Here is a 22,931-nt window from a genome sequence, read left to right as displayed (position 1 = left end):
GGGTGGAAGACAGATACTCTGATTTAACATTAAAACCTTTTAATCACAGAGGAAAACAAGAACATGGCTACATCTCTACCAAAGTGCAAACCCAGCAGAACACATTTCTTTTTTTCCTTTTTTTTCTTTCCCTTCCATTTATTGGCACTTATTTGAGAAACAGCATAAATATTCAACAGAAAAAAGGAGACAAGTTGACCCACATGCAACTATGAAACACCTCTGCTGCTGCATCTTCTGGGAAAAAAAAAAAAAAAAGACTGGAAGAGACACCAGGAGGTTCAGTCATATGAAATAAGCAAGATTCTAGAAAATAATAATAATAACAAAAGTCTTGCCCAGCAACTCTTTGGCACAAACCTGAAACTGTGAATTGAAGCCAGGCCCCCCAGGCAAGGAGCAAAGAGACATGAAACACAAGCTCTGCCCATCTGCCACAGGCATGGAGGGCAGCCTGGATTGAAGAAGGGACTGCCATGGGTAAGCTGACCAGGACAATAAGTTAAGAGGAATGAAATCAGAAGTAAACCATCTCCTATCTAACTTGAGCTAACTATTAAATACATTCTAGTTGCTCTCTACAATCAGGACACACAGAGAGTGGTCATTGGTCCTTAGGTCACCAGGGTCTTTGCACTCCAAGTCATCCATTTCTCATCTTGCTGGCTGCTGTCAACCAAAGCTTCATCCACCTGGCTCTTTCAGAGTTCCGAGTGGGCTGTTCTCCCACTTGAGGAAGCTTCCATACCTCTCCCATTTTATTAAACATTACAAAGATTTAGTGTTTTAAAATAAAGCTTTTTGCCTCCTCATGAACCTCTCTGGAGAGAAGGCTTGAAACCTGGCTGCAGAGACACAGACAGATGGGGACCCAGCTGGGGAAGTTCAGCTGTGCACCAACCAAAATGTGGTTGCCACTGGACAACCTGCTGTGAAGTTTGCAGATTTTCCCTCCTGTCTGAGGAAATTTCAGAGTTGGGATCAAGATTTCTCAGCTCACTGACTTCTCAAATACAGGACAAAAAATCCTCAAACACCTCAGCTTGCCAAATTCTAGGCCTCCAACCAGCAGGGGAAGTTTTCAACAGCAGGAATAAGGTGAAGCCACTAAGGTAGTGGCATCAGGAGGTTAACCACCTTGATCACCTCAGCCTGTGGAAAGGCATTCATGGTGGTTCCTCCCTCTTTGTCCAACCCAAGCCAGATGTGTCTGTTGAGATAATGCACTTCTGAAGTACCAAATGCTAAAACCTCAGGATTTAATGTTTTGCTCCAAACATTATTCCTGTTTTTCTCCCATTTTAATAAGGCCTCTAGCAGAGCACATCTGTCACTCTAATATATCACCTAAATGGGGAAGAAAAACCAAAATCATACCAAGAAGAATGTGCCAGCCCTGATTTGGAATTAGTCACAACAGCAGTCATGATCATGAATGGATTCCAACACATAAATATGACAATCTACCAACTTGTTCTTTTGACATCTAGTAGAACACAGAACTGATTAACAGCCAACCAGAACAGAACAGAAGAACCAATCCTCCCAAACACTCCCTCCCCTCCCCCCCAATATTCCCTCTTTCATATGAAGAACAAAAAAATATAATTATCTTCAAGTCAAGGAATAGAAACTATTTAGTAAGCTGCTTCCTTGGGTTGAGGCTGAGGACAAATGTAAAGTTGTCTGCTCCTAGATAAGCACCACTTGATATTTGTGAGGCTGTTGGGCAGCCAAATCTTCCACCAGCAGAATGCACACAGTGTTTGGAACTTGTGCCAACAAGACAACAGCCACTGTACAGCAACAGCTTGCTTACTGCTGTCAGCATCAAAGAGGGTTGCTTGCTGTATGGTAGCAAATGTCATACAAATCACTAGAAATGTGAATTCCTCCTCAAGGAACTATTCTGGGAATTTTCTAGAAATCAGAACATTTCTGGAAGTTCCTATGAGGAACAGAATCAGTTAGACACAAGAGAAAAGCCTCGGTGCCAGCCAGCCTGGTTTTTGGTGACTTCTGCTCTTCAGTTAATAGGTAACTTAGCTGTGAGATCTACTGGTAAAAAAGGAGATCTGGAATCAGAGAGGGAGACTGGAGAGTCTGTGCTGGTGCCAGCTTCAGCTGGTGAGTCACAGGAAGAGCCTGCACTGCTTCTGTTGTCATCCAGAACGTGTGAGGACAGACTGAAAAGAGAGCAACACGCAGGCATGAGAATGAGGTTCTCTTTCTGAGTCAAAAGTGAGCTTACATCAGTAGGAAGACATCTGAAAAACAAGTGGACATCTCTGAAGGAGCAGCAAGCCCTATGAGCTGAAAGGAATCTGCACCCCTTGCCCTCCCTCCCAAACAGACAGGTAACATTCTGCCAATGTCCTCCCTCAGCTCACCCAGAAATGCTGGTACAGTTTAGAAGCATCAGACTGAGCAATTCAGTGCAAGTTTCACCCCATCTGCTACAAGGTCCTGGGTTAGTACATGTCCAGAGGCCCCTTCTGCCAGGCCAGCTGATGACAGACTCTGCACACCTCAGTGGAACCATCCTCCAGTTATTTCACAGGACACAACATTGTAACTCTCATTAGTGAGACCATAGAATCACTGAATTGGTTGGAAAAGACCTTTCAGATCATACAGCTCTCTACCAAGCCTGGTGCTAAACCATGTCCCTCAGCACCACATTTCTGCCTCTGAAACATCCCTCTGACAGGCATGGGGATTCAACCACCTCCCTGGGCAGCCTGTTCCAGTCTTTGAGGACCCTTTCAGTGAAGAAGTTTCTTCTCACCAGCCTTTGAACACAGATGCAGCAGCTGCTCTGTCTTGCTGTGAACAGGGTATGCAAAGCAAGTTATGTTTTTCAAGTACCTTTAAAACATCAATTTTACCACTGCCACTGCAAGGGGCTCCAAGCTTATCTGCAGCCACATTCATTAGCTGAGAGGCAAAAAGGAGAGAAGTACTGCAAACAACCCTGTTGTGTGGGCACACCCTATGGATGATTAACCTCTTGGCTAAAATAGTGAATGAAAATCCCTTGCTGTCAGGATTTTTAACACAGTACTTTATCTTCTCCCAGCAGGGAGGGTCAGACAGATTAGTGTTTCTATATGACTAAGAGCAAGAAAGAAACAAAACAAAAAACAAACAAATAAAAAAAAAAAAAAAGAGAAAAAAACCCATGCCTAATCTGCCCACAAGCATTAGCATTCACATTTGGTTGCAGCTTGGAACTAGACTCCCAAAGCTGCCAGCCATGAGGCATCTTCCTAAGCATGCTCAGCTCCCATACACATGAAGCATATTAACAGTCAGCCCTAGAAACTGTGAAGCTGTGGTGGCTTCCCTGCCTGTTCACTGTCAGCATCTCAGTGCTGCAAAATGAGCTGTCTAGCACCAAGCATCATCATTTGTACATGGGAAAAAGACTGAGAGTGCTTCTGCTTCTGGCACAGAGGGACCTGGCAGTGCTGGCTGCCAACCAGCTGGACATGAGCCAGCAGTGTGCCCAGCTGGCACGGAAAGCCAATGGCATCCTGGCCTGGATCAGGAATGGTGGGGCCAGCAGGACCAGGGAGGGAATTGTGCCCTGTACTTAGCATGGTGAGGCCTCACCTGAGCACTGTCTGGAGTTCTGGGCCCCTCACTGCAAGAAAGATCTTGAGGTGCTGGAGCAGGTCCAGAGGAGAGCAACCAGACTGGGGAAGGGACTGGAGGGAAACTTTGATGAGGAGAGGCTGAGGGAGCTGGGGGTGTTCAGCCTGGAGAAGAGGAGACTCAGGGGAGACCTTATCACACTCTACAACTACCTGAAGGGAAGTTGTGGTAAAGTGGGAGTCAGGTTCTTCTCCCAGGCAACTTGTGACAAGACCAGAGGGCATGGCCTGAAGCTGTCCCAGGGGAGGTTTAGATTGGATGTTAGGAAGCAATTCCTCAGAGAAAAGGGAATTAGACACTGGAATGGACTGCCCAGGGAGGTGGTGGAGCTGCTATCCCTGGAGGTGTTTCAGGAAAGGTTGCATGTGGCACTCAGTGCCATGCTCTGGTCGGTGTGGTGGTGTTAGGTCATAAACTGGGCTGGATGAGCTCAGAGCTCTATTCCAGCCTCAGTAATTCTGTGATTCTGTGAAATCAAAGTCATCAACAGCATGGCCTTTACCATCCTCCAAGGTCTGCCTGATGGGAAACTTCAGGGCTAAGCATGTCGGTGGATCCTTGAAATAATCTTTTTGGATGATCTTCCATCTCTGTTACACCTTTGGCAAGAGACAAGGAGAGAGATAAGAAAGTTACTACTCATTTAAACTGAAGTCTGCTTTCAATGCATTTCTAGGGAGCAAACAGAAGAGAGGTTCAAACCTGTTACAATACACTGAGCATTAATTTCTGTGTAAAACAGAGGCCCCACCTGGAATATTGCATCCAGTTCTGGGCTCCCCAGTTCAAGAGGGACAGGGATCTACTTGAGAGAGTCCAAGGGAGGGCTACAAGGATGATGAAGGGACTGAAGCACTGCCTGATGAGGAAAGGCTGAGAGCCTTGGTGCTGTTCAGTCCGGAGAGGAGAAGGCTGAGAGGGAATCTGATCAATGTCTATCAATATCCGAGGGCTGGAGGTCAGACAGGAAGGGACAGCCTCTGCTCACTTATGCCCTGTGATAAGACAAGAGGCAATGGATGGAAATACAGCATGGCAGGTTCCACCTCAACATGAGGAAGAACTTCATTACTGTGAGGGTCACAGAGCCCTGGAACAGGCTGCCCAGAGAGGTTGTGGAGTCTCCTTCTTTGGAGACTTTCAAGCCCCATCTGGATGTGTTCCTGTGTGACCTGTGCTGGATTCCATGGTCCTGCTCTGGCAGAGTTTGGACTCAAAGATCTGCAGAGGACCCTTCCAACCCCTAACATCTATGATCCTGTGAACCAGAAGTTACACTTGAAGGAAAATGTAGGAAGGCAGGTAAACATTTCCAAATAAAGCTGTAAGGCATCTACCAGGTCGCTGCATCAGCCTTTGGTTTTGAAGAGCAATGTGAAATCTATAGCACCTGTGTGCTTCAGTCAGCCAGGCCTATCAAAATGTTCTCTTTGAGTTAAATATAGTAAGAGCTGCATTTCTTGCTTTGTTAACCAGTTTACATTAGCTTCCATCAGACCTCTAAGACTGCAGCAATGGAGAGGCATTAGAACAGAACATCTCTTAGTTTTATGGAACAATAAAACCCAATGTAACCATTTTTTCTGGTTCCTCCCTACAAACAGTTCTATTTATTAGGTCATCTGCAACACATCCTATTTCTAGAAACTCTTGGAAGGAACAGTCATTGACCAGAAATGATGGAGAAAGCTGCATGCATTGCTACCACATGCACAAGCTGGGCTGTTGCATTAGGCAAAAGCAAACACTGTACCTTTCCTTTTTATTGACCCAAGGACACTTGGTCGAATGCAGTTGATTGGACTTTGGCTTCTCCTGCTAAAAGAAGGGATGGGGTACACTCATGTCACCAGCCACAAAGGAACGCAAAGAATCAAAAGACACTTGGGCAACAAATTAGAACACTAAAAACAGGCATTAAAACAGCTTAGCCAAAGTAAGGCCTTTTCTTCTTTTCATCAGAAGCACAAACCTTAGAAGAAAAAGTTGAATCACCATCATTTCACAGCTGGGGCACTCTAAAACCTCCCATCTAGGCTGACTAAATCTCAACAGACAGGCTGTGCTTTGCCCAATAGAATTGCATGGCCACCCCACTCAAAACATCAGCCAACCCACCTAAAACCACACTCAAACCCTCCATCTGTTTGGTGCTTTTTTTCTTCTCCCATTAAAATTCAATTCAATTACTTCAGATGTGCTTAAGAGCAACACAGAGACTACACTGAGCAGGCGGGTGCCTCTTTCTCTGTGCCATGAGGATTTTAACACCTATTTGAGAGCTCAAACCTCGTGGTTTGAGGCTGGGTGCCTTTAAGAACCATAAAGTTACAGACCTCCAGAGACCAGAGAGTGCCAGGGCTGGACTGGAAAGTGTAACATTTTGTTATTTCAGTCCCCGAATGCCTGCATCTAGCCTTCAAAAGGGGACAGCATAAGCTGCCTCTGCCCCTTCCCCTCTCCCTGATCCCTTCCAATGTGGACTCCCTTATCTCCTATTTGGTATGAGGGAGGGTTTTGGCCTTGAGCAGCCTGCTAGTGGCCTGGGCAGGGCTAATTTCTAGCTGTGTCATTTTTAGCTTAGCTAGAGGGGGGGGGGGGGGAGGGGCAGGGATTACAGAGGTATGGGGGGGTGTGGCATTTGAGGCCTGGATTTTTTGGCCTGGTTTGGTGGAGGCTGGGGAAACTTTGGCTTCATGGGCTTCTGTGTTAAGCCCAGACTATGGATTCCTTTGTATTTTATATGCTTTGCACTGTAGCATGTAGGTAAGAATAGCATTTCCACTGAAACTTCCCAATTTCTATCCAATCTTTAACTCCTTTCTTTAACTCCTCTGAGAGCCTTAAATTGAGACAGCTGTAACACCTCCAGTTTACATGAGGATCTAAAGCTGTATTGGTGATCAGAAACCACTTATATATGTGAGCAGCTCTGGCACTTCCAAAGCCTCCTAGGAGAAGCTGTGCTAGTTTGCCAAGCACTGATGTGACCTGCTGCTTACCTTGCAAACCGCCTCGTTGGACTTGGGCTGGTGCTTGGAGGTAATCCACTGCTACTCACCAAGCTTTGCAAAGATGGTGAGAAGCATTGCTGAGGGTAGAAGAGGTGGTGTTATTTAGATATAAACACTGCAGCACATGCACTTAGAAACTACCTCAGAACTGGTCAAGCCCACTCTGTGCCCTCACTCAGCACACACCAATAACATCTGCAGACAGCTGGGGACAGGTTGTGTTCACCTCCAGACTTGCAATGGATGTTAACCTTTCCTGTCTTCAGCAATCCTTCTCATGATGTGACTCTAATTTTTGTTTACTTTCATGTTCCCCTGAGTCTTTGCTGTGATGAGCTGATGGTTTAGGTGTATCTTCTGTTAATAATCTCTAAAAGTCAGAGCCTTCAGTGAACACTGGTATGCAAAAAGTGGTGTTTGGTGCAAGAACCACTATTCTGTCAGCCCTCTGCCCTGTTCTGTATGCAGAGGGGGGAAGCCTGACACAGTGGTGTAAAAGAATGTCCATTTTGCAGCTCAAGGGACACAACCCTTAGGAGTACTCCATACTCCTCCTCTGTGGTTTGAGCTGCTCTGTTTTCTGCAGGCCAAGAGCTGCAGCAAAGCTGGTGAAGGGTCTGGAGAAGAGGGCTTATGAGGAGTGGGTGAGGAAACTGGGGTTGTTTAGTCTGGAGAAGAGGAGGCTGAGGGGAGACCTTCTGGCTCTCTGGGTCTACCTTAAAGGAGGTTGTAGTGGGGTGGGTGTTGGTCTCCTCTCCCCAGTAACAAAACAAGAGGAAATGTCCTCAAGTTGCACCAGGGTAGGTTTAGGTTGGATATTAGAAGAAACTTTATCAGTGGAAGGGTTTTCAAACAGGGGAGTAGGTTCCCCAGGGAGGTGGCTGAATCCCTGTCCCTGGAGGTGTTTAAAAGACCAGACTTGTTAGAATTACATAATGGTTGGATTTGATATTTTAAAGGTCTTTCCCAACAAAAAAATTCTGTGATATGGTAGCAGCCAATCTTTATGGCAAGTAAATAAGCAACCCACTATCAACTGAAGGAACCAGTCAGCATGGCTGGGCATATGGAGATACCACTTCTTGGTACACTGGACAAAAAAAAAAAAAAACCAAAACAAAACTAAAAAAATAGGGCAGATTCCACTGGTATGTAGAATACATGCAGATTGACAAGGATTTATTTCACCCTGGTCTGGTTAACCTAGTTAACACAGTCTGGTTAACCCTAGTGAGGCCTCATCTAGAGTAGTGTCCAGTTCTGAGCTCCCAAGTTCAAGAGAAACAGGGAACTACTGGAGAGAGTCCAGTGGAGGCCACAAAGATGCTGAGGGGACTGAAGCATCTCTTTGAGGAGGAGAGGCTGAGAGACCTGGGGCTGTTTAGCCTGAAGAAGAGCAGCCTGGGAGGGGATCTGATCAGTGTTTACAAATACCTTAAGGGTTAAATGTGAAGTGGAAGAAGGGGCCCAGAAAAAGGGTGCCCAGTGATAGGATGAGAGAGAGCACAGGAAGTTCTGCCTCAACTTGAGGAAAAACTTCTTTACTGTGAGGGTGCTGGAGCCCTGGAGCAGGCTGTCCAGAGAGTTTGTGGAGTGTCCTCTGGAGACTTTCAAAACCCAGCTGGATGTGTTCCTGTGTGACCTGCCCTAGGTGACCCTGCTTTGGCAAGGGGGTTGGACTCCATAATATCCAGGAATTCCAACCTCTACTGTTCTGGGATCACCAGACATTTTTATTCATAAATTATTCCCAGAAGGCAGCAAGTAAAGAGTAAGGTTTGTTAACCACAGCTGAACACTTCACAGAGATGCAGATCCACAAGATGTGCAGCTGCCAGCTGGTGTTTTCTGCACTGGGGGTTTCAGGGTTTTTTGTTTACTTTCTAGTTTCTTGTTTGCAGCTGAGGTAGACAGGAGCAGGTGGCTCAATGTTTTGCTACTGATTTGGTTGGATTAATTTAGCACTCCTCAAAATTATCATCACCATGTTTTTGCTCACCTTCCCTATTCCTCTGGTAGGTGAAGGAGCTGGAGAAACTGGGACAAAGTCAACTTGCTTTGGTGATGAGGACTTTTCCAAATCATTGTCGCTCTGTAAATAGGACACACAATAAATCTGACGAGTACCTCAGCATGAAGAGGACTGACTGGTGTGGAATTGAGTGAGACTCCATCATATCCATAATTTTTGGGTAGCCATTTATGAGCTTAGGCTCAACAAGAACAAAAAAGCACCTTAGACCTGACATGATGTCAGAGGATGGAAGCAAATGTGCACAGGCAGACTCCATGCAATGTTCTTTTGACACACCAGCACAAGGAACCCACAGGTATCCTCCAACTATAGATAACTTTATGCCTTGTTAGTGTGAAAGGTAGCTGAGCTAAAGCAGTGATATATTAACACTTTAATTGCAGGTCAAACTAGGAAATGTTGACATCAGAGAGTCTCTAGTGTCCTGATACTGACAACAGAAATACAAATTAAAGCATGAATGCATTACCAGGCTCAAGCTCTCCTCCCATGAGTGGCTCATCTGCATTGCTACTTGCACTTCTCTATAAAGAAGAAAAGAAATGTATTGTGCCAGGCCCATAGCAGACTGCATTAACTGTTCCAGTTTACCTTAGAGCTTACCTTTCATGTACTGTTTCTCTGTTCAGCAAATTCATTCCTTCCTCCTAGAAGATTTGCAGGTGAAGAATTAAGATTTAAAAAAAAAAAAAAAGGGCAAAGTTTTGCTTCAGTACATCAGAAAAGTTCATTTCATTTTTCTTTCCTACATGGAAAATTGAATTTAGTTCTGTTAAGTAACAATAACCTTAAGCTCTCACTCCATGAAAAAGAGTGATGGGAAAGAGATGTAGCAAGAGACAGCACAGAAGGAGTGCTTGTGGGAGCTGGCTGTTTCTCAAGCAGCTTTTTTATTTTCATCACTATTGAAGAGGTAGCTACAAAACTGAACAAGTCACAGGCTCACAGATTGCATTGGGTTGGAAGGGACCCTCAAAGGGCATCTTGTCCAATGCCCCTGCAGTCAGCAGGGACACCTCCAACTAGATGAGGCTGCCCAGGGATACATTGAGTCTGATCTTGAATGTCTCCAGGGACAGCCTCCAAAGCAACCTGTTCCAGTATTCCACCACACTCATTGTGAAGAACTTCTTCCTAATGTCCAATCTAAATGTCCCCTGCTCCAGTGTCCAATCATTGCCCCTCATCCTATCCCCATAGGCCCTTCAAAACAGTCCCTCCCCAGCCTTCCTGTAGGCCCCCTTCAGATATTGAAATGCTGCTCTAAGGTCTCCCAGAACCTTCTCTTCTCCAGGCTGAACATCTCCAACTCTTAGAGCCTGTCCCCATAGCAGAGCTGCTCCAGCCCTCTGCTCATCTTTGTGGCTCTCCTCTGGACCCACTCCAGCCCTTCCATGTCTCTCTTATGTTGGGGGCCCCAGAGTTGGATGCAGTGCCCCAGGTGAGGTCTCACCAGAGCAGAGCAGAGGCACAGAATCACCTCCCTCATCCTGCTGGCCACATTTCTTTTAGTATGGACCAAAAAACCTGCATATGCTGGATTCATATCTTTATGGATCTTGCACAATAATATTTCACAAAGTGGAAACTAGCACAGATAATCCTCACAATTATGGCTGGATTCTTACCTTATTCCACAGATTGGTAACTAACTAGACACTTGTCAGCATTTCATTTACAGGACAGTGCACTGCACACAATGAAATTGGGATTTAGGTTTACTTTCCCCCTCCAACCCCATCCCCCATCCATAAAATATTCTTAATATGGATCAAAGGTACAAAATGAAAGTAAACATTAAACACTAAGTTCCAGTACAAATTTGACTCAGCCTCCTCTTTGGTAGACACCATTTCTTTAAACTAACTGAATACTACCCAGTTGAGTAAGTAGATTCCCTAATTCAGTCCAGTTGGAGAATAAAAGTTCAACTAAATCTCTTCACAATCTTTATCATATGTAGGAAGAATCTTATAAACATAGTTCAACTGTGTGATTGTTGGCTAAGATTTGAAAGAGACCAGAAATAAATCACACAAGTTCCCATCCGTGCCAGTAAGTATACAGGACATGGAATTCCAACTTGTGAATTTAATGATCAAAAATCAAATTAGGAAATGTTTGCTTTAAGGAAATGCATAGAGCAATTATGAATACAGAAGTATTTGAAAAAAAAAATTGTCAAACTTTACTTCATGGAATATAGCAACAGAGCCACAGTAATTCATCCCCTTGCTCTCATCACATTTGCAAATCAATCCTAAGCCTTTTTGGTATTGATAAGACCAGCTCTACAGCTGACCTGGGTGCTTCAGAGTCTCTTTAAACCAATAAATGATTTACATAATGAAATCAAGCAGTTGTTTTCTTCAGATTTACTATGCATGTACCTTAAATATCTGAAGTGGGAAGTGGAAATACCTTCCATCACTTCAGACATCGTACCCTAAAAAAACATTGTGCGAAGCATTGAGTTGTTGCCTTTCTTTTCACTCTGTAAAAATCAAGTCTATCTATAGAAAAAAAAAATTAAAATAAACAAAATCAAGTAGCTTCAAGTCAGTTTTATAAACATTCTACTGTCAAAAAGTCAACACCTAAAACGGAGGAGCCACAGGAGTTTTAGCCTGCTGACTTTAAACCCCAAGTCTGTAGACTGTGGTCTGCTGTCTGGGAGCAGTGCTATTCAAGCCTGCTCAGATATTTGCCACCACCCCACCCCCTCCTTCCCAAGTGTTTGCTCTTGTGCCCTTCTCCCTCCCTCAGCTCATGCTGTGACAGCACAAGTACAGTGAGCTGGATAAGAAAATTACACAGATGAAAACCAGCCCAACCAAAAGAGTCCAAATTCTTTTTCAGGCAGTGCTCTTCCTTATCCAGTTCATCTTCTGGCTGCACAAAAACCTTGTGCCAACACCAGTTAAGGGACACTTTGTTACTGGCTCTGAATATTTGTGCTGGCACTACTGCCAAAAACTTGGTGCAACTTTAAGGGTGTATATTACAGATTTCCTTTATAAAATGTCCATTTTGAGATTTCCCTTTCTGCTCCAAGCTTCTTCTCACTGCAAGATGCTTTCCACTTGCAGACAAGATAGAGCCTGTTCTTTGGAAAACACTTTGAAGTGATAGACTGCAGCAGGCTGTATCTACAGTTTCAAAATAAAATCTATAGCCATTTCAAGCACATCACAACAACTGGGGAACAAAATTAAATAAATAAAACTCAACCACTTATAAAAAAATTAGAATCTCTGCTTACCTGTTTGATCTGATGAAGACGGCTGCTAGGAATGCGGATGGGAGATGATGGCACAAACTGCAAACCAAAGCCAGAGACAGGTGAAGCACACTTAGGAACTGCAGAAGGAGGAAGGGAAAGGGGCAGCAAGGTGCTATCCCAAACTAGAAGTACCAAGGTGCCATCCCAAACTAAAAGGATCAAAATAAAAAAAGCAATTTCAAAAAGCCTGAACCAATCTCGGTAGGTATGAACTACATTAACTACATGCAAGGACCTGATAATAATGGAATTCCAAGGACACATAACAATATAATTCCAAGGGCATGACAATAATATAATTCCAAGGACTTGATAATAATATAATTGCCTACCACACTGCTTTCTATGCTCACAGATGCTAATTGCCATCAGCCCGGCTTTCACTTCATTTCCATGCAACTAGAAGCCAACAACCTTCTCTACAGAATGAAGCTGTTTCTAAGTAGCACACTGCCACCCTTAATATTTATGGTTGCACAAATATTGTCATTTAAGTGATCCAGAAGGGTCCTCAAGAGCTTCTTTAAAAATACAAAGCCAAAACAATACACTGTGCAAAAAAGGTTCCTGGATTGTTGTCTGCCTGTAAGAGCACTTTTGACAGGTGAAAAACTATCAGCTAGAAAGCTAACAAAGAGTTAAAAACCTTCCTTATTGTTTCTCAAGACCTCCACCAATTGGGGTGAAATTAGAGAGGGTGTCACTAAAAATCACCTTCTGTTGATTTTGTCTTTTTTTTTGGCAACAAGATCTCACTGAAATGCTATGATCAAAACCTGCACATTAAAACCTAAGTAACTGAAAGTGATTATTTCCTCAAAATGTAATTTCCTTTCATATGTTTCCCATCTCTCAAATGTTGAATTTTGTCATAACTCATTCAGGGATCAATAATTCCAAGCTAAAGCTTTCAGCAAAGGTTTAACTTCTCTGTAAGCTGACAAGCCCTCCAAAAACCAAGTTGTCTTTTTTGGCTGTGTGTTCAGCAAGTGAGGTTTGCATTATTATTGCTTCTATGCCCTATGCAGTAAGAGGCTTTGTCTGCCTCACAAAACACTACTAGAGCTCTTCATTAAAGCTGGAGAGCTAACAACCATTTAGTTAACCACTTACTGCACCAGCTTCTGATCTGTGCTGTCTTATATAAAAGGTCATGGTAAGTTATGACAGACCATTAGTATTTTATATATTCAAAATCCTCCCTCTAAAAAACCAAACACCAAGACATCAAGACTTCCTCTCACAAAAGATTTTAGCCTATCAGACTCAGACAAAGGATGTCTAATATTTGTGCCAGAATTTAGTCATCCTAATACAGACTAATAAAGCCTTAACAGTTATCATGTCTTGATTTTGCTACTCCTTAAGTCCACTTTAGGTCAACTTTACCATTATATCAGGCTCTCAAAAATCCTGTGCACCTACTGAAAAGTCTTCTAAGCTGTAGCAGGCAAAGTGGACCTTGAGCTGACCTTGATTCTCACAAAGAGAAAAGGATGTGGACATTCCTACCTATTCACTCTGTCATTCCACAGTACAAATGCATTTGTTCTACTCATTCTATTCTAATGTTATGACTGTGATCTACATACTTTAAAGTTTGACACTAATATATACAAAACTAGTGGCTTGCAGTATAAAATAAAAATTACAGACTATTCATGTTAGGAACAAGTTCTTTACCATGAGAGTAGTGGAACACTGGAACAGGCTGCCCAAAGAGGTAGCTGAGGCCCCATCCCTGGAGATATTCAAGGTGAGGCTGGACAGCACTCTGGGCAACCTGATCTAGATGAGGATGTCCCTGCTGACTGCAGAGGGGGTTGGACTGGATGAGCTTTGGAGGTCCTTTCCAACCCAGACCATTCTATGATTCTATGATTAAATGCTTCTCTGCAAGATCTAATGCACTAACCAAAGCCACTAACTCTGAGAGTCCTACACCTCACCTCCAACAAGCCATGATCTTGATTTCTCAGTGCTTAAAACTCAAATTTTCCCTCTTCATAGTTTTGTGATTTAATTTTTGTGAAAAGAAACATTGGCTGCTTTTAAAGGATGCTTGCTAAAGCAGGCTGAACCCATTTGTTTATGCTGCTCAAATCCCTAATGTTTTAAGAGAACAGAAAGCTTGAGAACATCCACTGCAAACTCTTAAACTACCAGCTGGAAGAGAAACACTTTCCCCCCTTCTCCAGTATGTTAAAGTTTCAGAAGAGCCAGTCTGGCAGGCAGCAGAGCCAAAGTAAGCAACCACCTGCCTCAGCACCTCTGCCCTTCCACTGCTGTCCCTGCAGTGCCCTCTGTCTTCTGCCAACACAAGCATTTTGTTGAGCCACACGGTGAAGTGGAACAGGGAACTTACTGAGCTTTAAAAAAAAAATAAATCAAAATGAAACCCCAACATTTTCAAGCTGAAATAGCACCTTCACGTCTAACCACAGACTAAAATGCTTTGCTTAAACAGCAAATGACAAAAAAAAAAAAAAACAAAAAAAAAAAAACAACCACAGAAAACCAAAATGAACCCAAAACGTTTGCTCACTAGATGCCACTGGTACCTTCTGGAAGGAGATAAGCAATGGCCCAACTGACCCTTTCTTGGCATGAGGTGTCAGAAAACTGTAGTTCAAATCCTAAAGTGGCATAGATGCCCCTGTAGCCATCATTATAAAAGAATCATAGAATCAGTCAGGGTTGGAAGGGACCACAAGGATCATCTAGTTCCAATCACACTAGATCAGGCTGACCAGTTGGGAGTCTGGGGCTTGGAGAATGCTACTCAGCTGAGCGACTGGAACAACCACAACGGCCTTGAAGATGGGCCTAGAGAGTGACCCCCAGTTACCTGAGCATTTTAGCCACTCCTATGGCTCCCTTCACAGTGAACCCAATGCAGATTAGACAAACACTCGTCGACTCTTTTCCACAGTTTAACAAAACGTAAACATTTCAGCTGTACTTGTAACAGGAATTTAACAGAGTTTCAATCACTTACTGAATCTTTTCAGTCTCTTTATTACAGCTTAAGACTGCCATACAACTCGAAATAGTTTTCCTAAATACAAAGAAGTACACTTCAGCACCTACTTATTTATTGTAGATGTCATCTATCTCCTTAGAACATCTCCAAGATCACAAAACTACTCTTTTTTCCTAAGGCAAGAATACTGGGTGAAGTTGTTTAGGGTCCTTAATGCTGGAAGTTTAATTATTTTCACAAAATTCATTTCTCTATGGATGATCCTGATTTATGATTACAGAAGGATGAGATGATGTCTGAGCTCCTTCCCAATACCATCCTTTCTGCCACCTTCAACAGAACCACAGCTTAGATTGTAGTTCAAAGGCACTTCTGAGTAGACAAGGAACTAATCCAGCAGAAAATGGAGCACTTTTAGTGTAAGTAAAATTTCATCTGTATTTTGTTAGCACCTGGTCAGCTGGGAGCAAAGAAGAGAAATTTAAGGTTATTAAAAAACATCCTGAAAGTTAAAAGGTTAAGAACATTGAAGAGCTAACCCATCACCAAACTAGCTCCTACTTCCCAGTAGGTTCTGGTCAAGGAGATGTAAATTATTCTCTTTTTTGCCCAGCAATTGAGGATCTTCAAGAAAGAAATGCAATAAACTGAGCTTTCACCTCTGTTTGTTTCTCCTTTTGTCTGTATAAACTAATTTACCGTGATGCCAGCCTAAAACTCTGTATGAAGAAAGAGATTGTTATTTAAAGACATCTGTACCATGCTACTACCTTCTATGGGGTTTTATATCCTACCAGGAGAAAGGTTTTTCCACCAGTCTTCTAAGATATTTACCTAAGTATTCCAGTTTTGTTACAGATGCCAACCTTTGCTGAAGTAGATGCCTGTCCTAATTTTAAAACAGAATTTTAGCTAAGGGGCATCAGTCAAGAAAATAGAAAAACAAGATTCTGAAACCACTAACATGGGGCTACCAAATTATTTTGAAAGCATCTTCAAAAGGTAACTTAGAAAAACAGGATAATTACTGTTAGCATTAGAGGGACTTCATTTTCCATACTTAAGAAGAAAATTGAGACTACTCTTCTCCCACCCCAACACAACTTCATTTTTCCAAAACATTAATATGATTGCAGCTGGATGTTCTCTTGTGTCTACTTGTTTCTTAAGGCTGTTACATTTCTGATTATATATGAAAATCTGACCAAAAATTCCTTTTGGTTAGAGGAAATAAATATCCCATGCACCCCAGCCCTTTTCAGGCTGCGTGATCCTGTACAGATGTTCTAAATCAGTCAAAATCACACCCTTCCACCACAATTTGTGCCATGCTACAACACAAGATGTGCAGGATTTTCTCTGGGTTGAAGCACCATGGGTCCAGAGCAGTATTTCAAAAGTTGAGATTTGGGAAACTGTAATAACAGAAGTCTGACAAAAGCTGACATTGAGAAGTAGCACCTCCAAGACATAGAATCATTCACTCTGGAAGTCTCAAGATTCATGTTCTACCAGCCAGTTCTACCTTGTAGCAGCTGCTGATTACAAGCCTGTTCTGTCATTGCTATCTAAAAGATGATTTAAGATCAGAGCATCACTGCCTGGTGGTTTGTTGTTGTTTTGTGTGTGTGTTGTTTTTTTTTTCAAGCAGAAATGATTAACACATTCATTACTGATCTACTTAATTTTCCTTGTGAACTCCCTTACTCTATGTAAGGAACGTGCATAACTATATGTGTATATATATATATATATACCTCTCTCTACACATTTTTATATATTATATAGTAAGTACGTATGAAATACATATTTAAATTTTATTAAAACAGTTATTATAAATATGTATAAAGTACATGCTTGTATTTTATTAAAACAGTTATGATCACAATGCACTCTAAGTACTCTCCAGGGCCAAATGCTCTCTAAATAACATTTCTCTCTCTCTGCAGTGCATTCATACCCCAGCCTAGATACTTGTTTCTGAAAATGGGGCACTAGTTTCACAGACTACAGCCTCATTCTCTTCTTTAATCCTGTTTGCACACTTCTGTGGTAGGTCTACCAGTTTCCTTACCAGACTCTGACGATTCATAACCGTGGTGCTGTTCCTGCGGGTTCGCAGAACGTTAGCCTGGAACACCTGTGAGTTGTCGCTGTGGAAAGAAACAATGTCAAAACACCTCTGCATTCAAGCTCAGCTTCAAATGCTGTGCCAGATAGCATTTCAGGGCAAAGCACTCAAGAGACAGGTAGGTAAGAACTCTGTTAGCTTGCTGGCAGGGAGTGGAAATCAAATTTGCTCTTCTTCCAAGTCTCAGCTGCTTCGATTAATGAGTTTAATTAATCACATTGAGTCTTCAGAATAAGTGAAAATTTGTTGAGATAGATCATTTGTGTGGGAATTGATGATGTTTGGAATGGCTGCAGCTTGCATATTGCTTCAGACGTCATTCAACAGAACAAATTTATACATGGCATACAATCAGTAACTGAAACCAGTTTCAATGCCACAGATAACAGAATTAAAATGCATAGGATCTTGATAACTCTTATCACTACAAATATTTAATAGGTTCTAGACTTTTTTTTCCCAGGAGAGGTTAAATTAAACATACAGCAAACCCAGTTTTTAAAGCTGTAAGACTTTTGGCCACTGCCATGCTTCTAAGCAGGAGTCAGCCCATTCATTTAAACAACATGGGACTCCTTATGTGATACAAAACGAGCTCCTTCTTCAAGGCAGTTTCAGTTCTATTGATTCCCATAGCATGTTTCACTGGTCCTCACTAGTGTTTACAACAGCTGTGGATCAGAGCTGGTCCTCACTAGTGTTTACAACAGCTGTGGATCAGAGCTGGTCCTCACTAGTGTTATCAACAGCTATTGATCAGCACTTAATCAATGTGACTGCAGAAATTAAGTCAATTTTACAGCTAGCAGAATAAAAATCCTACAAACCCCGTGCCTAAAAATCACCAAGGAACTGCATAGGCAAACAGATCTAAATGCAAGACTGTGCTTAAATCCTAACTACAAATCACTGGGTTGTGTCTTTGTTTCAGCTGATTGACTTGGGATGAGCAATAACACTACACAAATGCAATTTCTCAAAACTCCTCTGATCAGTAGCTTTACCTTGTTCTAAAGACTGATAATCATCACACATTTTCAGGACACATCACAAAACAGAACCCTCCAGTTTAGAATGCACCAGTTAAGAGCATTAAGATAGCTTTTACCTAGTGGCAAATCAAACCAACCAACCAACCAACCAACCAAAGCTGGTCCTGTGAAACAAAAGCCAACAGCAACTGGCAGAAGCACTGTGTTTTTAGCCAAGAAGGATGACTGACTCTTCCTTTAAAGCATGAAGTACAAACAACCAGACATCATTTACCATTTCCAGAGAATTTTCCCTCAGTTTACAAAAGATCAAACAGTTGCCATTTGGGAAGAGGTGAACAGGATAAATGTAAGGTATTTGTGATGTGATGGTCAGAGATTTACTGGCTGAGGCCAGCAGCTACAACTTCTTTAGTCTAAGTGTACTGGTTGGTAAGCAAATGCAACGTGAACAGTACATCCTAAAATGCAGGGTTTGAAGGAAGGAAACAGGTTGGAATAATTCTGTAACACATTACCACAGGTTGAGTCCAATATTTGGCATTAACTAGGAGGGAAAGAGAAAAAAATCCTACAATATCCTTGCTTGCAAATCTCCCTTGCAAAAACACCAGAATAGGTCAGACCTCAGACTTGCCTTTCAAAGAAATTCTTCCAGCTGCCATGAAAAATCAGTTTTATTTGACATGAAAACAAGAGTCAAAAAGCTCTGTGAAAGGTAACTTCTAGATCTAAAATACTCTACTTATTTAAAAATGTTTTCTGGCTCTATGGTTAACACATTCTCCAAGCTCCTCGCTAAATCTGTTAGTGAAGAAGTCAAAACAGGAGGCAGAGCAGAAAAAGCAAGCAGTTAGAGAGCAGGAGGTTTTGTTTCAGTTTACCCAACAAAGCCATTCTGGGAAAAACTGAAGTTTCTTGCCAAGAGCTGCAGTCTTAAAAAAAAAAAAAAAAAAAGTGTTCTGCTGGAAAATTCCTAACATGCAAACCACTGCCACCACCTCAAACTAGTTCAATGGCATTTCAGTTTAATTTGTATAAACACCTAATGTATAGCATATGCACAGTTCCAAGGCTTAACTTTACCTGTCCAAACCCTGAATTAAATAATTTCATTACAGCATGGTTATGGGATGCTTTGGGTTTTTTAAAGTGTCGAGGATCTCACAGCTTTCATGAAAACAACTTAGAAAAAGGCTAAGATTATAAAAACATCTCATCTTGGGTCCCTAATTAATGTACCTGCTCAGAAATCTCCCTGAGGAACTTCAGCCACTTCTGTACTACATGGAAATGTAAACTGATAGTTCTTTCATTAGCATTATGTGAAAGAATCACAATTATGTTTACTTAACATTAAATCATGACTGAATAGGCAAGAATTAGTATTTCCTCTGAACTGTGATGTACTGTTAACCATTTGGGTACAAAAAGTTTATGAGATTTGTTTGTTCACTAGCTAGTTCCTTATAAAAACATTAACTTTAAGGAAAAAAAAAAAACAACCAAACAAACCTAATAGGCAGTATTTATCACATATGATACTGTGGTTTATAGTTTATTGTCAATATCCTCTCCCAAACTGCAGACATATTCCTACTAGCAGCACATGGATCACTTTGAAGTTAGATGGTAGACACACCATGCAGCAGATGGGGACATCTGCCAACTTCACAACAGGCCAGAGGAGGCAAGGAATTGCAACTTTGGGTTATAAACTTACCCAAACACAAATCTATACAAGAGAGCATGCACATCTGAGAGCCTTCCCCTAGCCACGGCTTGGGACTGCTACTGTCTCTGTCCTGTCAACTGAAGAAACTAGACCTGGAACAGGTGGCAAACATGCAATCCTCCTTCCCAACACCACCTGCTACAAGCTGATCATAGAATCAGTGAGGGTTGGAAGGGACCACAAGGATCATCCAGTTCCAACCCCTCTGCCATGGGCAGGGACACCTCACACTACAGCAGCCTGGCCAGAGCCTCATCCAGCCTGGCTGCAAACACCTCCAGGGATGGGGCCCCAACCACCTCCCTGGACAACCCATTCCAGGCTCTCACCACTCTCATGGGGAAGAACTTCTTCCTCACATCCAGTCTGAATTTCCCCGCTTCCAGCTTTATTCCATTCCCCCTAGTCCTATCACTACCTGATTTTCTTAAACAGTCCCTCCCCAGCTTTCTTATAGCCCCCTTCAGATATTGAAAAGCCACAATAAGGTCACCTCAGAGCCTTCTCTTCTCCAGACTGAACAGCCCCAACTCTTTCAGTCTGTCCTCATAAGAGAGGTGCTGCAGCGCTCTGATCATCCTGGTGGCCCTCCTCTGGACACCTTCCAGCATGTCCATATCCCTCTTGTAATAGGGGCTCCAGAACTGGATGCAGTACTCCAGGTGGGGTCTCACCAGAGCTGAGTAAAGGGGGAGAATCACCTCCCTTGACCTGCTGGCCACACTTCTCTTGATGCAGCCCAGGATCTGGTTGGCTCTCTGGGCTGCAAGTGCTCACTGACAGCTCATGTTGAGCTTCTCGTCCACCAGCACCCCCAAGTCCCTCTCCTCAGGCCTGCTTTCCAGCCAGTCCCTGCCCAGCCTGGATTTGTGCTTGGGATTGCCTCGACCCAGATGCAGGACCTTGCACTTGGTCTTGTTGATGGTAACATCCAAACCAATTTGCCTACCCAACTCACTGTCTTTCTCCCAGTATTACATGCCATTACATTACATTACAAAATAGTAATGTCCAGAAAAACTCCAGGACACTTAAAATCATAGAATAGTTTGGGTTGGAAAGGACATTTAAGATCTTCTACTTCTGTTATGGAATTAAGAACTATAGAGAAAAAAGGGCAAGGGATACCTCCTACTAGACCAGGTTGCTCAAAGCCCCATCCAAATCGTCTTTGAACAATTCCAGGCTTGGAGCCTCCACAACTTCTCTGGACAACCTGTTTCAGTGTTTCACCACCCTTCATGGGGAAGAATTTCTTCCCAGTGTGTCATTTAAACCTACATTCTTTCAGTTTGAAGTCATTACTTCTCATCCTGTCATTCCCAGCCCTTGTCAAAAGTCCCTCCCCAGATCTCTTGTAGCCCCCTTCAGGTACTGGAAGGTTGCTCTATGGTCTCCCTGGAGCCTTCTCTTCCCCAGACTGAACAACCCCCAACTCTTTCAGTCTATGTTCATAAGAGGTGCTCCTGCTCTCTGATCATCTTCTTGGCCCTTGTAGCCCAAATGATACATTGTACTACATAAAATGCAAAACTTCTGTAGTTTTCAAGCTCCCACGAAATGATCTTCACTTAATTCACCCAATTATTCTCAAAGCAGTGAAGGGACTTCTTTTTTCCTCAGACCTAAACCATTACAGAAATCACAGAGCTCACTAACTGTAACAACAACCCTGACGCTGTGCCCTGTAAATTAGTCAGCTACACAACGTACAGCACACCTAGATAAAAACAAAGTGTTTTAACAAAGCTACAGCACATCTACCCAGGCTTCCTTGCATTCCTTCACACTTAGAAGGGATATCTTAGACTCACAGAATCATTTTGGTTGGAAAAGACCTTTAAAATCATTGTGTCCAACCGTTCTCTAACTCTACCAAGTCTGGTGCTGAACCATGTCCCTAAGGATCACACCTCTGCCTCTCTGAAATACCTCCAGGGATGTGGATTCGATCACCTCTCTGGGCAGCCCGTTCAAGTCTTCAGGAACCCTTTCCGAGAAGTTTCTTCCAATATCCAACCTGAACCTCCCCTGTTGCAGCTTGAGGCCGTCTCCTCTTGTCCTGTCGTTGTTACTAGGGAGAAGAGACCGATCTTGCCTAAAACCCTCCTCGCTTGGGACTCTACTCAGGAACTCAGGTTTTCCCCACAGGCACCAGGCACCGCGCAGCACGCCCATGCCTTAGCGCTGCGGGACGAGAGGCTGCAACGCGGCTCCAGCCTGGATAAACACGGAGAAACCCCCGGTTTTGCAAACAGGGGTAAGCACAGACCCTCTCCTCACACAGCGGCGGCCAAACCCGCGCACTCCGCGGCCTGACCCGGGGCTGCGGGCCCCGCAGCTGCCGGGGCTTCGAGACAGGCCGGGCCGGGCCGCGCTCACCTAAGCCCATGGATGAGGGGGGCGCTGTTGGATCTCCTCAGGCCACCCCCGTCGCTCGGGGCCGCGGCGCTCCCCGGTGGCAGCTCCAGGTCCAGCTCCATTTTCTCCTGAGCCATTGCGGCGGCAGCGACAGCAGCGGCTCCGGCTCCTCCCGCCTCGCCGCGAAGCCCATTCACTACTGGCAGCCGCAGCGGCTCCTCATGCCGCCGCTGCCACCGGCCAGGCGCGGCACGACCGCCCCTACAGCGGGCCGCCCACCGGGCGGCGCCGCAGGCGGAATCCGGGGGCGCGCCGAGCCCGGCCAAGGGGCTGACCCCAGCAGCGCCCCATACCGGGGGCGGCCCGTTCGCCAACTCGCTGTCGCCGACGGAAAAGCTGCTCGCACCGATGCTGCCTGCGGAGGGCGGCCACAGCCCCGAGCCGCACCCCGCCACACACCCTCACCCGCCGCCGCACAGCGCATGCGCTACAGGGAGCCCCGCACCACGGCCGCAGCCGGTGGGCCCGCGGCGGCAGGGAGCATGCGCGGATCGGGATCGGGATCGGGATCGGGATCGGGACCTGCCGATTTTGGACGCTTCCAGGATTGGCGCCTCCACAATTCTCTGGGCAGCCTGTTCCAGTTCTCAGCACCCTCATGGGGAATAATTGCCTCCTAATGCCTCATCTAAATCCAACTTCTTCTAGTCTTGAAGCCATCATCCCTCATCCTGTCATTT

General features: G+C 43.9%; 1 protein-coding gene across 1 annotated transcript; it reads right to left on the bottom strand.

The window, feature by feature from the left end:
• Positions 1-2,026: 2,026 nt before the first annotated feature.
• On the bottom strand, positions 2,027-22,358 carry LOC128972490 (P2R1A-PPP2R2A-interacting phosphatase regulator 1). Its single transcript, XM_054388502.1, has 10 exons — positions 22,213-22,358; positions 17,047-17,125; positions 11,969-12,025; positions 9,310-9,353; positions 9,176-9,230; positions 8,671-8,763; positions 6,660-6,748; positions 5,411-5,475; positions 4,160-4,256; positions 2,027-2,186 (listed from the first exon to the last, which is right to left on the bottom strand). The coding sequence occupies exons 1-10, from the start codon at positions 22,326-22,328 to the stop codon at positions 2,027-2,029; spliced, it is 855 nt and encodes a 284-aa protein (XP_054244477.1). The 5' UTR covers positions 22,329-22,358.
• Between the last annotated feature and the right edge of the window lie 573 nt (positions 22,359-22,931).

This window comes from Indicator indicator, chromosome 17, assembly GCF_027791375.1.
Source record: "Indicator indicator isolate 239-I01 chromosome 17, UM_Iind_1.1, whole genome shotgun sequence".
Lineage (NCBI taxonomy): Eukaryota > Metazoa > Chordata > Aves > Piciformes > Indicatoridae > Indicator > Indicator indicator.
This window is presented reverse-complemented; position numbering and strand designations above follow the sequence as displayed.

What these genes read in the sequence shown, in the direction of transcription:
- LOC128972490 (XM_054388502.1), bottom strand. Translation starts at nt 22,328, where the DNA reads ATGGCTCAGGAGAAAATGGAGCTGGACCTGGAGCTGCCACCGGGGAGC. An exon ending in GGGAGGAGAGCTTGAGCCTG is followed by an intron (nt 8,764 to 9,175) that starts GTAATGCATTCA and finishes TCCTATTTACAG; the next exon opens with AGCGACAATGATTTGGAAAA. An exon ending in TGGGTCAATAAAAAGGAAAG is followed by an intron (nt 4,257 to 5,410) that starts GTACAGTGTTTG and finishes CTCTTGCCAAAG; the next exon opens with GTGTAACAGAGATGGAAGAT.